Source organism: Prinia subflava, chromosome 2 (genome assembly GCF_021018805.1).
Source record: "Prinia subflava isolate CZ2003 ecotype Zambia chromosome 2, Cam_Psub_1.2, whole genome shotgun sequence".
Lineage (NCBI taxonomy): Eukaryota > Metazoa > Chordata > Aves > Passeriformes > Cisticolidae > Prinia > Prinia subflava.
This window is the reverse complement of record NC_086248.1, coordinates 61,912,607-61,928,794: the sequence shown is the minus strand read 5'-3', so window position 1 is coordinate 61,928,794 and position 16,188 is coordinate 61,912,607. Positions and strand designations below refer to the sequence as shown.

The window sequence follows — 16,188 nt, the reverse complement described above, 5'->3', positions numbered from 1 at the left end:
ACAGTTGTATTTTCTTCAGATTTGATAGAAAACAAGTGTCACCCTCAGAATGTCAGCTTTGTGCTCAGAAATGCAGCCCAGTTACTTCCTTTAGCCTGTAAAAGAAGCTGTGACATAGCACAGCTTAACTCAGCCCTAGGAGAAATTGTGTTGTCTGCACTTGTGTCCTGGCAGTATTCACGGAGTGTTGGAGCATCTTGGCTGGTGCACAAGAGAATGGTGTGCTGAAGTCCTTTGGTGCTTTGGGCTGAAAAAGGAACAGGAGTAAAGAGAAAAGTGTATCCAATCTCAGTTGCAACATTAATTTCTTAAATTTTGTGGAGATGTTTGTCTCCATCAACACCACAGGCTGGAGAAAACATATTCTTCACTTGGTGTTACACTGGTGTAATGGGGAAACCTGGGCTTCAGCATGTGACTACATGCACTTACTGCTTTATCTGATATGCTGGGTTGATTTCAGTATTGAAGGTCAGACTTGGAAAAATGATTTCCTCAAATAGGCTGGCATTTCCTGCTAGTATTGTTTTCAGTTAAAAATCCTACAGTGACCATTAAAAACACAAATTATAAGGAAGCTGATTCACAACAGTATTTTCTTGTACATTTTGACTTAACTCCATGATACTGAACTTTTCTATTTCTACTCTTATTTTTACGGTTGCTGATGGCACTTAATAATAGTGTGTGTCTTTGGTTTTTCTAGGCCTGTGGACTCACAGAAAGAGACATTGCTACAATTAAATTACTGAATGAAACTAGAGATATGCTAGAAAGGTATAGAGAAATACGCTGTATTCACATTAAACTCCTCCTCAAAACTACTGTTTATATAAGACAATTACTTTCATACAAAAAGCTAAAAACTTTTCATTTGAGAAATGTGACCATTCTGCATTAAATTTTTATATTTATCAGGTGTAGGCTGGGATTCTCAAAATTTGTGAGCACTGAAACTTTTAAAGAAATAATGCTGCCTTACTGAGATACCCAGGATGTCCTTGGCAATCAGACCCATTATCTCTTCCTCACCTACTTTGTAGTTATGTAGGAAGAGAAGAGTACTTCTCTCCTGCTAAAGCAGGGTAAATTGAGAGTAATTTTATTGGATTTATTTGCTTTGATAAAGTGAACACCGGGTTTGGCTTACTGGATTTTTTTTTTTAATGCATGGTTCTGAGGCTGGTTGTATGTGTCCTTTAACCAGAGAGCTGGTAAAAGTGAGGCTGCTATAATAAACAGAGGCTATGAGGGAATTGAGACAAATGTCAAACTATTCCTACAGTTTAGCTGCTAGAGATGTGGGGTACTTTAAGATTAAATCTCTTCTATGTTATTACTTAGTAAGAAAGAGAAGTGAAGAATGCTTCAGGTTTATCTGGGGTTTAGTAATCTTAGGGTAGAGTTCAGGTTGTTGAAGGAGCTGGTGTTTCATGAGGTGGCAATGCTAGTGGCAGTTGTCTGGCTCACACATCCCCCATGAGGGGAGGCACACCTGTAGCACTGAATACTTGCAGGGCTTTTTAGTTTGAAAAAAATGAAACCCACAAACAAACCCTTTTTTTTTTCTATTTTTCTTTCTTTTCAGTCCAGACTTCAGTACAGTTTTGAGCACATGTTTAAATAGAGGGTTCAGTCGACTACTGGACAACATGGCAGAATTTTTTAGACCTACTGAAAAGGACCTTTCTCAAAACAGCTCTGTAAATAGGTAAATGTTTTCTTTTATTGTGGTTCTCATGTCAGTAATGCTTTGGGTTCATAGTGAATTCCAAAAAGGCTCTTGATTTTCCTGCCTTCTTGGAATTCATGTGCTGGAAATATTCTCCTATTCTTGCTCTTCAAGGATCACTGCATTCTCCTCACTTTGGCCAAGTAGTCAACTGGGAGAATTCATGTTTCCTCCCACCCATAAAAACACTAGAATTAGGTGAGGTTCTTTCTTGCAGGCCTAAAGTAGCGATCAGATGACCCGTACCTTCCCCTTCTTGCCGGGGTGCAGCCAGGCTGCCTTTTGGGCTGGGGAGGGCTCACCCTCTGCTGGTGACTCCTGGCACGGGTGCTCCGTGAGCTGTGAGAAGGGCAGCCCTCCCCGGCAGCCCGAGGGCCCCGGGGGCCGCAGCCTCCATCCCCTTCTGTGGCTCTCAAGGATGGGGGTGGGCATTGCCCGGATCCTCCAGTGACAGGGAGCCAAAGCAGCCCTTGGAGCTTTAGGTTTCACTGGAATGCAGATAAAATGCAGTAACATTCAGGATTCTCTACATCCTCCTAGAAGAATGTTTAAAAATAGCTTTTATTTTGAAGTTAACTTTGGTTTTAAGCAGTGTGGTGAGAGCATTACATATCCAAGAGCTAGGTTTTCAAATCCTTGAAATATTATTTCTCAATTGATAAAGTTAAAACCTAGAATGCTAACTGAGTTTATGTATGTTTATTTTAGAAACCATGGGCTTTCAGAGAAGTATGTTTTAATTTAAATATATGCTATTTACATCACTTAAAATACTCCAAAGTCTGTATTTTGGCTATGTGCCTAAGCTTGGTTTAGTTTGAAATAACATGAAATTGTAGACAGGCACTTCTGTGACCTGTCTACTTACATACACATGTAAAGACTCTGACTATACCACAATTTTCTTGCATGAGAAGCAAGTGTGAAACTGTGCAAAAGGAACATGAACTGGAATGGAATTGGTACTTCTCTATATTAAAGGAATGCCTTGATATGGAAAAAACCCCCTTCATCCATACATTTTAGTTTGCAGTCTTTCAATTCTTACTTTTTAAGTGGTAATTACTTGGAATTCTGTAATCACAGTTTAGTGGCTTCATCTATGTCAGAGTGGGTCAGTATTTTTTATTCTTTCCTAGTCTCTCCAGTGTCAGTCTTCCTTTAGCCAAGATAATTCCAATAATAAATGGACAGATCCATTCAGTATGCAGTGAAACACCCAGTCACTTTGTTCAGGTAAGAGTCTGCCTTATTTACAATATCCGAAGTAAAATCTTGAAATCAATGTTGTATATTTCTTTTTAATAATTTGTTTAATTTCAGTGGTTTTAAATTGAAAACAATTGCTATAACAAACTTTTTGTCAATTTGTACCTTCAAAAAATACACTATTTTTCTAGAACTTCTTTCTTCTGTTGAACCATGCAGAAGCAGAAACTTCTTGTCTTGCCTTGGTTCTGCTTCCAGGTCTGCTCCTAAACCTTTCAAAGCAATAAGTTTGAGTTGTACCTGTGGGAGTGCCAGGTGCTTTTCTTAGGAACTCTGTACTACAGCACAGGCAGAATAGTGGGGAATGTGTTTGATTAAGGAAGTTTATTTATACATTTCTTCCAGGACCTGCTGATGATGGAACAAGTGAAAGATTTTGCTGCTAATGTTTATGAAGCTTTTAGTACCCCTCAGCAACTAGAGAAATGACCTGCACATTTTTACAAATGGATGGTGTATTTATAACAAATCCCTGGTGACTACTGATGAGACTTGGGTTAATTTTATAATGGTGTAGAAGTGGCAGAGCAGCAGAAAGAGCACTCTGAGGAAAGTGGGAGTGAGCCCACATTTTCTCCTAATGGAATTATGTTTCACCCATTAAAAATATTCCTGTTGAAAGAAACAATATAAGTGAAGACTTTTCTGTTAAAAAAGTGGTTAAACTCTTCTATAATTTCTTGGGTTCTTTTTACTGCATCTAAAAGGCATCTGGTGGCAGTATAACAGCAAGTTAGTAAAAAACTCTTTATTTGCCTGGGTTGTGTAAGTCTTGGGAAGAACTAATGATAGTGATCTAAGAATAGCACAGAGCAGTGGAATGAAGGAATGGTTTTTTCTTCTTCCCCCAGATTTTTATTTCTATAAAGTAAATCTTTTTCCCCTTAATTTCGCAAATCTTGTTCCAAAGTCTCTCATTCTTCAGAAAGCCTTTGCCAATGGATGCATATTCCTCTTGAACAAGCTGGGGGTCTGCTCTCTCTGTTACTTAATACTAAAGGAATGTGGGTTTTTAGACATTCTCTTGTTGATGCTGTTCAAACAGCTACACTGTACACATTACCTTGTAAATATTTTATCTTAATTTGTATTAATTTTGAGCCCAATTGTCTGTATTGTAATAAAATAATTTAATGTATCATTTGTGTGCGTATTAACATTACTAGGAGAGGAGAATAACCTGACCTGGCCAATCACTCAAAATCCTGACAGAGTTAAAGAATAAATTTAACTTATACAGTACTAATTTTGCACTCACCAACATTACTCAGGGAAAATAAACCTTCAGTCCCTACACTGAAACAGAAATAATTCATGCTTTTTATTGTCCTTTTATCTCCTCTTTGCAAGTTCCACCTTGTGTGTCTGTCCCTACAAATCATGACAAATGATGAGTTTGGAAATTTTTCAAGTTGGATGCAGTCTACTCTCTGCTTAAAATGTTGTCTCTTTGCCAAAGTTGAAGATCCCTAGCAACTCCTGATTATTTCTCTTTTTTCAAGAGTTAGTCACTAGTTTTGTTTAAGAGTCCACAGAAGGCACCCTGGAAACTGTGTATAAACAAAGGCTGTAAACAAGAGGTGAGTTTTACCAGTGTAAAATTATACAAAATATGAAAACCTGACCCTCTCCCAGTTTATGTGTGTCCCAGTAATGGATGGAGTTACTCAAGAATAGGAATGTAAATGTAAAATTAATTACTTCCATGATGAAAAATTATGATGTACATTTGCATTGCCTGTATGTGTTTGTGATGAATTCCTAACCCTTACACGCCTGTTCTTGCAGGCATTACCCTGCTCAGCTGAAATTGCCAGCTCCCACTAGTTTAACACACTTGGAAAAAGTATATTCTTTTTTCTAAAACTGTCAGTGTTTACTGTGCAGTTTTATGGAAGGTACATTTCTTGCATTAAAGAGGGCGTACAACTAATTTATGTGCATTTGAACACAAGCTTGAGCTTTTACTCTTTTTTCTGTATCTAAAAGTCTAGTGCCTGTTTGCCCCCACCTCATTCTTTTCACATAATTTGGCCAGAAACTGACTAAACCAAGTGTAGGGATCAAGGCAGCTGCTCAATGTTTCACAAGTTCAAAGAAACAAACGAGTGCAGAGGATCAATTATCTAGTGCTAGACTTCCTGAGGTTTGTTCCATTCCATCCTTTTATAACAACCCACCTGTCATAGAAAAAGTGAATTTATTGGTCTCAGTCAAATAAGTACATTTAAAATGAGAAGAGCAAAACATCCCCTGCTAGGCAGGGCTCCAGCAGAGTATGGCTCAGTTTACATCAGTCAGCTGTAAGGTCCAGCCCCACTGACATGGCAATTGCTGAGGAGTTAGCTGAGGTAGAGCAACAACCATTCCCTTTTCTCCCAGGGCAACCCACTTCAGCAGCTCCCTGTACCCAGCCAGCTTCACCTGAAAGAGAAACACACACTATAGTTAGAACAGCACCTTTCAAAGTACACATAGTGCAATACTGAAAATAAATACTGATCCATAGGTACCGTACTCACCAAGTATCCTTAAATGCCACTTACCAGCCAAATGAGTGATAATTATTAAAGGTAATGGGAAAACATTTTCAAGTGGATATGCAAGTAAAAAAGCTACTCGTGTTGGGTCTTGAGAAATACTTAGGGCTGTAGAAGGTACATAAAACCCTTTTGGAAGCATTTGGGGTGGGATTTAGGTCTAAGCAGGGATCTAGGAGCCACAATACAGTGGTTTGCATCCCTTGTTTCCAAACTGCCTGCTTCTCACAGTGCAACTTGTATAGTCTTGAATGAGCATGGCTGTTTTTTTACAGACTGCAGCCAGGTATCTCAGAGAAAGCTGATCTGAAGAACTACAAACCACAAATAGGTTGATGTTGTCACTTACACCAGCTGGTGACCTGCTGGAGCAGCTGCAGACCAGTCTGTCTGCTGCTGAGGAACAGTACTTTCCAGTGCACAGAGTCTAGCTGTCTCCCCAGAATTCCAGAGGCAACTCCATCACTGCTGGAATTACTGTCTCCCCTATCATGGAGCTGTCTTGGCACCGGTCAGACTACTTTCATATGGAACTATACCAGAAGGGGCAGTCCAGAAACCCCAGTGCATTTCAGCAGCTAATGAACATGCAGTGCATGAGACCAGAGCAGAGCTGAGCCAAAGTGAATCTTCCCTGAAATGCACAGAGCTGGTAACTTCTCCCATTAGGTTATTTGCTGCTTGCCAGTGTAGGTATGACATCACTGTCCTCAACTTCTGACCTCCACTTGGTATGAGATACACATCTAGGGTCACACTGATGGCTCTTCAACCTCCCTGGGCAACAAAAGCCTCTGTGTACATTCCCCTCCTGCAAGGCTTTGACTTCAAACAACTGCAGCAACTCCAGTATCACCAAAGTCATGAGGACAGCTACTTCTAAAGAAAAGTCATGCTGAGTTAGGAGTCTACTCAGGAAACAGGAGGGGTGGCACAGTTTTTTCCCCTGCTCCTCGGCCTCTCTGGGATACTTTGTTTGCAAGCTAAAACATATCCCAGCAACATCACTGTCTACTTCCCACTGCGAGGGCTATGACAAGGAGGTCCCAGAAAGAAAATAAACATTTTGCTGGATCTCTTCCAAAGTACTCTGTCCTAAGAGCTATGCATTCCCAAAGATGCCAGAAACTTAAATAAAACAAGATGAAACATGACACATCCTAGATGTGGGGAGGGGGGTGTGTGTGTGCACTGTTTTTTACCTGTGTTTCTCCAAGCTTAGCCCGTGGCTCACCAAGTTCCAGAATCCCAGATTCTGGCCAGTTAAGGAAGATAGCATTGACTTTTCTTTCTTCAGGGCTGAAAGTGTACCTGGTTGGAAATGAAGGCCAAAAAGGCACATCAGCTTTTCCTTTCATTTTTGCAAAATGATACATAAGAGTGCTTTCAAGACTGGAAAAATAGGTTAGGAAAATCAGGATTTATTCCATTTTCACACCATAACCACCCTGTCAGATGAATTATGCCCTTTAATAATGCACTATGCCTTGAAAATTTGTTTCAACAAACTAGAGGTAATGAAAACTATTAAAGAACTGAATTCAGAGGTAAACATCTGTAGTAACTTTAACACAATGTAACAACAGAGTTTCCACCTTGCATAGCTAGTTTTAAAAAATACTATTTTTATCACTATGCCACTGGAAATCTCGTGGCATACACCTGAAACATTCCTCTCGCCTTCATTCATTAAGTTACAATTTTTTATTGCTCTTGAAAGGGATTTTACCAAATAGTCAACAGTTCAGCATCTCCAGGCTAAAGCCAGATGCCCAAATCTGACTGGGAATGGGAGTAAAAACACCTACTGAGACAAGCAGGTCAAGACCAAAACCCTGATGGAACATAAAGGTGTTAGAGAAGCTACAAGTAACAAGGACAGAGGGGAGGCCAGAGATTGGCTGTATTTAAGGACCAAATAATTGCTGTTATCTTCCCACTTTCTTTCTAAAGATCAAGTGACATCGAGTATTCCTTTGTTCAGATAAACACTTCATAGCAATCTTGTATTTCCAGATGTTTTTTTCATTTCTGTTGCCCACTAGAAGCAAAGAAGATTACCTAAAAGATCAGCCTACACCAAGAAGCAAAATATCACCAAAGAAATGCTTGCAGCTTTACTTTCAGCCTCAGCATCATCCCAAAACCAATCTCTGCCTACAGCTCTAAGCACATTTTAGATGCAGTTACTTACACTAACAAAGGCATTAATTCCTTCACCACAAACTAGACAGTGATTTCTGTAGCAGGAAGTCATCAGGGATTTCAAAGCTTCACATAACATTGGTGCTGCTTTCCAGAGCCTGCACTTTGGCTGAGCAGACGTACCAGACTCCAGGTGTGGCTGTGTCGTTCTGTGCTCTCCACGGTTTCGTTCCATAGATGGCCTCTCCATTGACCTTCAGCCAAGCGCCCACCTGCCTCAGGCGCTCCTCAAACACAACGGCGATGCGACCATCGTGAGTGGGCCCGATATTCATCAGGAGATTTCCTCCACAAGACACCGTTTCTGCAAGTTGCTGAAGTGTTTTTAAACACACAGAGCATATGGTTATGGGTAATGAAGTCACATATTTGAAATACTTTCTGAAGTCTGCTGTACTGCTTCAGAATGATGAACCAAATGAGTTATGCTACTGCTGCATGCTGACACTTTGGGGTTCATCCCAGAAGTTAATACAAAATTTAAGCTCCATAAAACAGAGCTCTGCTGTCAAGTTTTGCATCCAGAAACAGCCCCAAATACCTTCTTGCACTAATATGTCCGCCTGAATCTACATTATAATCAGATCCTCCAACTCTTTATCATTTCAACTTCTGCAAGAATGTCATGCGTGTTTAACCAATAGGACAGATGATTTCTCTGCACCAGAGTAAGGCAAATAGTTGTTACTTCATCTTTATTGAATCTTATAAAAGGAACTTCCTCCTCCCTCCTCTTTGATGCTTTTCCTATTTTACAGAAACATCTGTAAGACACAAGGAAGCCTCCTACAAAATTTGTGTTCACATCCACACTGCCCTCCAGAGATCATGGACTGAGAGGCATCAGTCTGAGAAACAGACAGGTGGAGACAAGCTGAATTAAGTCAAACCTGCTGGCTCCAAAAAGAGGTTACTTCAATTTGAAATTGCACTTTGCAAGGACAGCACTAGAGTCAGATTTGGATTAAGCAACAATAACAATCTTTCCCTCAATAGCTGAATTTTGCAATTAAATACATTATTCTGAAAGACTGATCAGTCTTCCTTTCATTCAGGTTTCCTAAGCTTCAAATCTTTAATACCTCAGACTAGTAAGGGAATCAATGTTCTAAGAACACCAGCTGTCTGCTTCTAGTGTTTACCTGTGGATCTGTAAGGAAAGTTTCTCGCTACAAAGTAAAACTACTGCTGAGTCATAAACTGTTTCTATCTGTGAAGGGGAAAAGATGCAGCCTTCCAGCAGGAGTTCCTAAACAGGAGCTGTAAAACCGCAACTGTTTGCTTCTCATCAGCTTGCATATGCAGAAACTTAGTCCAAAAGATGACCATCCACATCAGTCCTTGGCCAGTTACTCACAGGAAAAATAGCTTCTAAGAAACTAACTGATTTTTTACTAGAAATTCATTCTATAGAAACGACTAAGAGGTTAAGAATTACATGGATATTCCATCCTGCCAGCATTAGGCTGGAAATTAACAAAATTATTTATTATTTCACGGACTCACTATTGAATTAAAACCTTATTCATACAAACAGCTACATGATCGAGCTGTTAAAGAGTAGAGTGTGCCTATCAGGAGAGGGAAGGGGGAGCGGCAGCCGGCCTTGGCCTGGGGTACCTTCACCAGGTCCTCGATGGCGAGGTAGTCGCGGAGGCGCGCGTCCCTGCGGTAGCCCCAGGAGCCGCGGTCCACGGTCATGCAGTTCTCCCACTTGTGCGGCTGCAGGCGCCCGGGGTTGTAGCGGTCGCTGCACGTGTAGAAGCCGCCGTGGGCACAGATGCTGCCGGCTCCCCAGCGGTCATTGGTCACTACTGTGTCCCGCACCGGGCTGGGAACAGAGCAGTGTTAATAATTTTACTCTATAAAATGCAGTCACAGCCAGTGCAGTCCCTTCCCACACTTACCCCTCCCAGGAACTAACATTTTGGATGACTTCTGTACTATTTAACTTATTGTAATAAGATGAGGTACAATGTCAGGAATCCTACTCTCATGTTTTGCTAATAAAAGGCCCAGATCAGAATTTCTTAGGGAAATAAGCTCCAGACTTTTACAGGAGCTCTACCAGAAATCCCTCTGCACTTCATACACTTCATGGCCACTGCCAGATGTTCAGTCTGCAATGGCAAAAATGTACCCATAGTCTCGAACTGTCCTGCTATCCTGTCTTTCTGTGCAACAGCAAATACTTAGGGAAGACTATGATTAACCAGAATAGCCTATACCATCTTAAATTATTAATTTGCAAATGTGTTTAAAAAATACAAAACAGTCTTTTTCTAAAGCCAGCTTTGATAATTCTAGGAAAGGTCTGGATTCTGTGTTTCAGGAGAATTAATATTTTGTGAAGTCCTCTTAAGCAGAAGTAGCAGGTTCCACAAAACAAACAGAAAATGAAACAAACTAGACACAGAGCAGAATTTCAGATAAGAAGCTAAACCAGCATCATTATGTACCTGTCATTATACAGCCAAGCCAAGAAACCAGTGCTGTTCCAGTAAGTATCTGGAGCATTTCCATCCCCATCAGACCAAATTATTTCTGGCTCGTACTTGGTCACAATTTCATAGAGTTCTGGTAATGATTTGCTGGTTGGAAACTTTCTTGTCTTAAAGGCATTGGTAGCATCCTCAAGGAAGAGAGGATTGAACCATTCAAACAGGGAATGGTATAACCCGAAATGCAAGTCAGTCCTGTTTCTAACAGATGTTGCTAGTTCAGCAACAAGGTCTCGCTTTGGGCCCACATCAACAGCATTCCAGTTCCAAGAATATTTGGACCCCCACAAAGTAAAGCCTAAAAAGAAAAAAATCAGAGGATAAGAAAGAGAAAAAGAGATGAAATTACAGTTCTTCCTGGAAAGTGGTTGGAAGTGCTGCAAAAAATAATATAAATGACATATGTAATAAAGTGTGCCTATAACCTGTTTATGCACAATGATAGTAGTTTTAACATCAGAATACCATGTATTTCTTTATATGTACACATACACATTTCTGTTTTCCAGTTCTGTACTTCTTAGGAAAATTATTCCTTCTCTTTAATTATTCAGCCTATTCATATGTCCCAATTAAATTAATGAGATTACTTTTAAGGCCCCTTCCAGCACAAGGCATTCTCTAATTATGACTGTGAAATTAACCAAAAATACCGCAGATTTTGAGGGATCTACATCAACTGAGAACTGTAAATACACCATCAGCAACAGGAAGATAGAATTCTTTCACAGCTGCAGAAAGCCCAAGCTATCATTTGCATTCAAAGACTGTTCTCCTCCCCTCTGTTTCCATCTCATGCAAATGTTCACTTTTGTTTGCCTTGATATTTAAAACAGCTCAATCAACTACTTTGTACTTGTATAAGGAGAGGGCAAAACCTCCTGAAACAGCTTTTAAAACATGAAGATTAAATATCAAGATGGATGTGACCTTTCAGACATCCACCAGTCCAGCATAAGCACTTACAAATCTTACTGCACTGCAAACTCAGACCACTGCCAGAGGAGCTCCACTCTCACCTTCTAACCCCTTTATACTCACTGCCTAATAAATCTTATGCTATTTTTGTGAACTGGATACATGCAATTGTACTGACTAAATAACATAAAAATTCATGCTCAAGGCTACTGGACAGACTAAATGAATCCTGGTTCTTTTGTAGTCACTGGGAATTTCACCACAAGCATCATCAACATCAAGACTTATGTGTGTCAGAGCTGAGATTAAAATTGACACATCACAACTTGCCAGCCTTGAACCTACATCTCACAAAGACCAACAACATTCATTAGATGTATTGTAGTATATCTTAATATTTTATACTTTCTTTGCTACTGTATTTCCTTCCAGAAGCTTTTTCTTTACTTTTCTCTGCAAAGCATCTTACAATTACAGTACTAAAAAAAACAATTGTGCCTATAAAGCTATAGGTCTGATTCAAGGTTTTGGCTTCTGTGTACTACATCAGGAAGAGCTATACCTTCCTAAATCTGAAGCTGACTCCTGCAACATTCTGAAATTCCTTGAAGAAACCAAGGGAGTTTGTTAATTGCCAGCACTCAGCAGCTCTCCAAATGTTAAACAGTGCAGAATTCACTTTTATGGTTCCTTCAGCAATAAATTGCATGGAAATAAAAAATAAACTATGGCCACTGCAGGAAGCTCAGCTGCCACCACCACTTCAGGCTGTCTTACCTACGGCAAGAGAAGAGTGGCACAATCTACTTATTGCTCCTCCTATGCAAACCCCACGGCCACAGCTTTTGTGTAAGAGTCAGGAGAACATCTGCACATTTTTTGGGTAGTTTTTGTTTCCTCTTTGGCTGTGGTGGGGCAGGTAAGCCTGCCTGGCTTTCTCTATGTCTCTTAGAAGGCAGGAAATTCACCTGCTTTTTTCATCTGTTGACAGAAATGCAGTAATTACTAAAATTCACAGAACTTCCACTTACCTTCATGATGTTTTGAAGTTAAGACAACATATTTTGCACCTGAAGCCTTCAGAATATCTGCCCACTGGTTGGCATCAAAGAATTCTGCTGTAAACAGAGGACCAAAATCTTCATAGCTGAAGCCAGGTGGGTAATTTGTGTCCATAAATTTCACATAGGGCTCTCTCTTTTCCTTCTGCCAGTACCACCTACAAAACACAGAACAAAAGAAGTCTGCTGATGTATTTTCAGACAAAGAAAATTGAAATCGTCAGCTTCTATTTAACACCAAGAGGTAGAGGCATTGGAGGTATATGATACTGGCAATAAGACAAAATTGCTCCAGAAGAGTACTGATTATCAAACATTTCGTTTTCTCTATCTTATTTGTCCATGTTCTACATCTTTGAAGCACTCCACTTGGGAAAAGTTTCAGGATTTCATTTGAAGCAATGAAAAAAGCAGCTACGCTTTGAGAATGGAAAAATGGTAGTCTTGGTCAATACCCAAATCTCAAAACTACTGGAGACCACAGACAGTCTGTGTAAGCAGCTCAGGTGGCATAAGAAATGCTTTTTTTTCCCTGGACTTGCATGACTCACCTCCTCAAGTCTCACACCTCAGCCATCAGGACCTATGCTCTGCCCCCCACAAACATGGGGATCACCAGCTTTACCACCCTGACAGTCCTGACTCCTCTACACAACTGCAGCTGAGTGACCCAATGTCCACAGCCCCAGGGACAGCTGTGACCAGGTCACTGCAGACTCTGCACACCTGAGGCTTGCAAGAAAAGGCACCCTGCTAGAAGAAAGCACATCCTCCAACCAAAACCTGCCCCTGCAAGGATGCCACACTCTTACAAATGCACCTCTGTCTCCTTTCTATGAATGAAACCAAGCAGCAAAAATCTTCTTGTGAAATTTAGACATATATGAAAATAGATTGTAAGTGAAGGAATAAAACAGGCTGGAATTTCAATGTTTGAAATTAATTTCTCTCTCCTGTCCTGAGCTGGACTTGGACCTCAGTTCTCTAAGACCATAGTGTAAATATTGTTATAACCTTCCCAAAAACACTTCAGCATAAACCAACACAATCTCTGGGAGCCAACAGGGAAAAAAACTTAGAAGAAAGAGGCTGAGACAGCTTTCCTCATTGAAAGAGCCAGGGGTAGAGGAAATAACAACAATAAAGCAAAGCAAACAAATTTAAAAAATGAAAACAAACAAAAAAACTCCTCTGATTTCAAAGTATGGAGTTTCCTAGATTAAAAAGTAACAACCTTGCTTTTCTCCCTTAGTCACATGGTTCGCTAACATGAACACTTCCATGCTAACATGATTAGATTCTAGAAACATCCCAGCCAATGCTGTGGAGCTCTGAGGGAAGGCACACAGGGTGGGTGATAATAGTTTATGACCTTCCATTTGAAGCTGCTAATACATGACCTCAGTCATCTGACTACACATGCTGTTAGAAGGCCCTGGAGCAGCTCTATACTCACACCTGACATGGGATAGGAAATTACAGGAATAGGAAAGGCAGTTGGAGTTTTGGGGACAAAAACCAGATGAGTCTGTACACCACTATCAGAATAAAGCAATTCTGAGTGAGGCTTGAACCCAAGCCTAGTTCTGCCCCACCCCTCTAAAAGTAATATATTAGTAAATGTAGTCTGCATTAAAAACCTGCTGAAATGCTTGAACTTAATTCTGAAAAGAACAGGTGTCAGAAAACATTGGCTTGATTAGATACATGTTGGCTTGTTTTGCAAATATTATAATTAAGATTCACCATAGCTCTGCCACAAAGCTACCCTTATCTTCATATTGTAAATAATAATATGTCTCACTCAAAGTCTCACAGAAAGCAATTGGTAGAACATGGAAAGGTGACAGCAAAAACATGCTTACAGCTGAAGGGCCTGAACCAGTGAACACTCACAGAACAAAGATTTCATTGAGCCTCTGAACTAAAAATACGTGAAGGATCAGAGCTTTAGGTTCTCTTAACTGCAAAGCACTCTTGAATAATAGTAATAATGGTAAAAAAAGAGAGACAAAACCCAAGAGCAGCACAAAATGTGCACAAGAACACAGCAAGGCTGCTTGCCAAGGGTAGCGATGGGCTCCTGTGCTCCCCACAGCGCTCCAGCGGCTCACAAGGCTGCTCCAGAGGCTGGGAGATCCCGGGCGCCTGTTCCCCCAGGGGAGAACCCCTTCACCCATCCCTTCGTGGTGGTCCTGGAGGGGTCTCTTTTGGCCAACCACCTCTCTCACCAACACTGATGTGCTGCAAAGCACTTCTCTCAGCTCTGCCGGCTCGCTGCTTGATTTAGTCGCTTCAGCCAAGGTATTCAGGAGTTTTGGGGCTGGGCAGACAGGTGCTCGGACACACCAGAAGTACTTCCACCTCCTCTGCAAACGGCGCCATGGAGTCCGTGGCCTCGGGTGGACACAGAGCTCTTCCCACACACCTGAGCTCCATGCGGGGCTCCAACCCAAACCAGCGCTGTTCGGGGGGGCACCACAGCCTCCCCGCCTGCCCCGAGCGCTGCTTTCCAGGCAGAGCCCTGGGGCCGCCGCCACGGCCCGTCCGCCGCAGCTGTTCCGGTGCGACCAGAACGCTCGGGCTGCAGCTCACCAGAACCACTCGCTGCCGAAGCTGGGCACCGAGAACACGCCCCAGTGGATGAACACCCCGAACTTCGCCTCGTCAAACCAGGTGGGCAGCGGCCGGGCGTCCAGCGAGCCCCAGGTGGGCTCGTAGCGGGGCCGGGCCTGCAGCAGCCCTGGCGGCCCTGGCGGCCCGGGCAGCAGCAGCAGCAGCGCCAGCGCAGCGCGCCCGCCCGGGCCCGACATGGCGGCGGCGGGGCGGGACGGGGCTGGCGGCGGGGCGGGACGGGACGGGGCTGGCGGCGGGGCGGGACGGGGCTGGCGGCGGGGCGGGACGGGGCGGACGGCGGGGCGGGACGGGGCGGACGGCGGGGCGGGACGGGGCGGACGGCGCTGCTCGCCCGGGCCGGGCCGGGCTGGACTGGACCGGGGAAGGAAAGAGAAGGGATGGCAAAAGACCAGGGGCAGGAGCGGGGCGGGCTCGGGCTGTCCCCGCCCCGCCGAGCCCGCCGGCAGCAGGCGGGTACCAGCCTTCCCGCTCGGCTCTTGGCGGCGCCCAGCCGGCACCGCTGCCTCTTCGCGCCTCCCGCACCCCGCCCGCCACCCGGGCGCTCGTCCCCATCTCTGCTGCTCCATCTGGCTGCTCGACCACGAGCTGCCCCCTGGCTTTTAAGGATTTTAAGGTAATGAAGTAATTGGCTGATTGATGCCTCGGCCGACACCCCTACCGGGGCCCCCGGCTCCTCCCCGGGCCGCTCGGGCAGCCTGGCCCAGTGCAGCCTGACGGTGTCTGCTGGACATGCCCGGCCCTGAGCCTTGGATCTGCGGCAGCTCCGCTCCAGAGGTGGCCTCGGCAGCCGGCTGGGTTTGTCCTTCCCGCCCGCTTCCGACCACAGGCTCAGCTTTCCTCGCCCTCCCAAGAAAGACCGGGTGTAACATCGCTTCCGACTTGTACGCGGAGGCTTCTTGGGCAGAGAGGTGGCCCAAAGCCTGTCAGGGAAACATTTCTCTCTTCGATCATTAGTGCGGAAGCTGCCTCAGTTCTGTAGAAGACACTTGGCGTTTGTGCTGCGGATCACAGATGGCAGGCACGTACTTGAAAAGATACACCTTCCAGCAATGTGTTGCCCGAGATGGTGCTTCTCCAGTCTTTCCTGATGCTCGAATTTTGTCACAGCTGCCGTGGGACAGCCTTTGTGAAATAATTTGGTTTAATCAGCAAATACTAACTTTCCATAATCATCCCCACAAATGGAAATTTCTTTGGCAATCTCATAACAACAGATAAAAATGAATGAGCAGGCAACTGAATTAATCTCTCTTCAACTGGAAAGGATGTATACTGCTGTTTTATGGAAATAGACCTTCAGTTTCCAGAGCTATTAACCACAGATG

The 16,188-nt window shown here is 43.1% G+C and overlaps 2 protein-coding genes across 2 annotated transcripts in view; one reads left to right on the top strand and one right to left on the bottom strand.

Annotated features, from left to right (window-relative positions):
- Nucleotides 1-4,139, top strand: part of PEX3 (peroxisomal biogenesis factor 3) — a 20,676-nt gene extending 16,537 nt beyond the window's left edge. The window contains exons 9-12 of the mRNA XM_063390232.1: nucleotides 707-777; nucleotides 1,589-1,711; nucleotides 2,872-2,968; nucleotides 3,347-4,139. Of these exons, the coding sequence (XP_063246302.1) occupies nucleotides 707-777; nucleotides 1,589-1,711; nucleotides 2,872-2,968; nucleotides 3,347-3,430 (375 nt within the window). The 3' untranslated portion in view covers nucleotides 3,431-4,139. The remainder of the gene's footprint in view (nucleotides 1-706; nucleotides 778-1,588; nucleotides 1,712-2,871; nucleotides 2,969-3,346) is intronic.
- On the bottom strand, nucleotides 3,344-16,188 carry FUCA2 (alpha-L-fucosidase 2). Its single transcript, XM_063390233.1, is given in 9 exon segments — nucleotides 3,344-5,425; nucleotides 6,744-6,852; nucleotides 7,870-8,060; nucleotides 9,367-9,577; nucleotides 10,206-10,545; nucleotides 12,197-12,384; nucleotides 14,822-15,089; nucleotides 15,216-15,324; nucleotides 15,326-16,188. Coding segments are annotated over 9 exon segments (1,647 nt in total). The 5' UTR covers nucleotides 15,416-16,188; the 3' UTR covers nucleotides 3,344-5,284.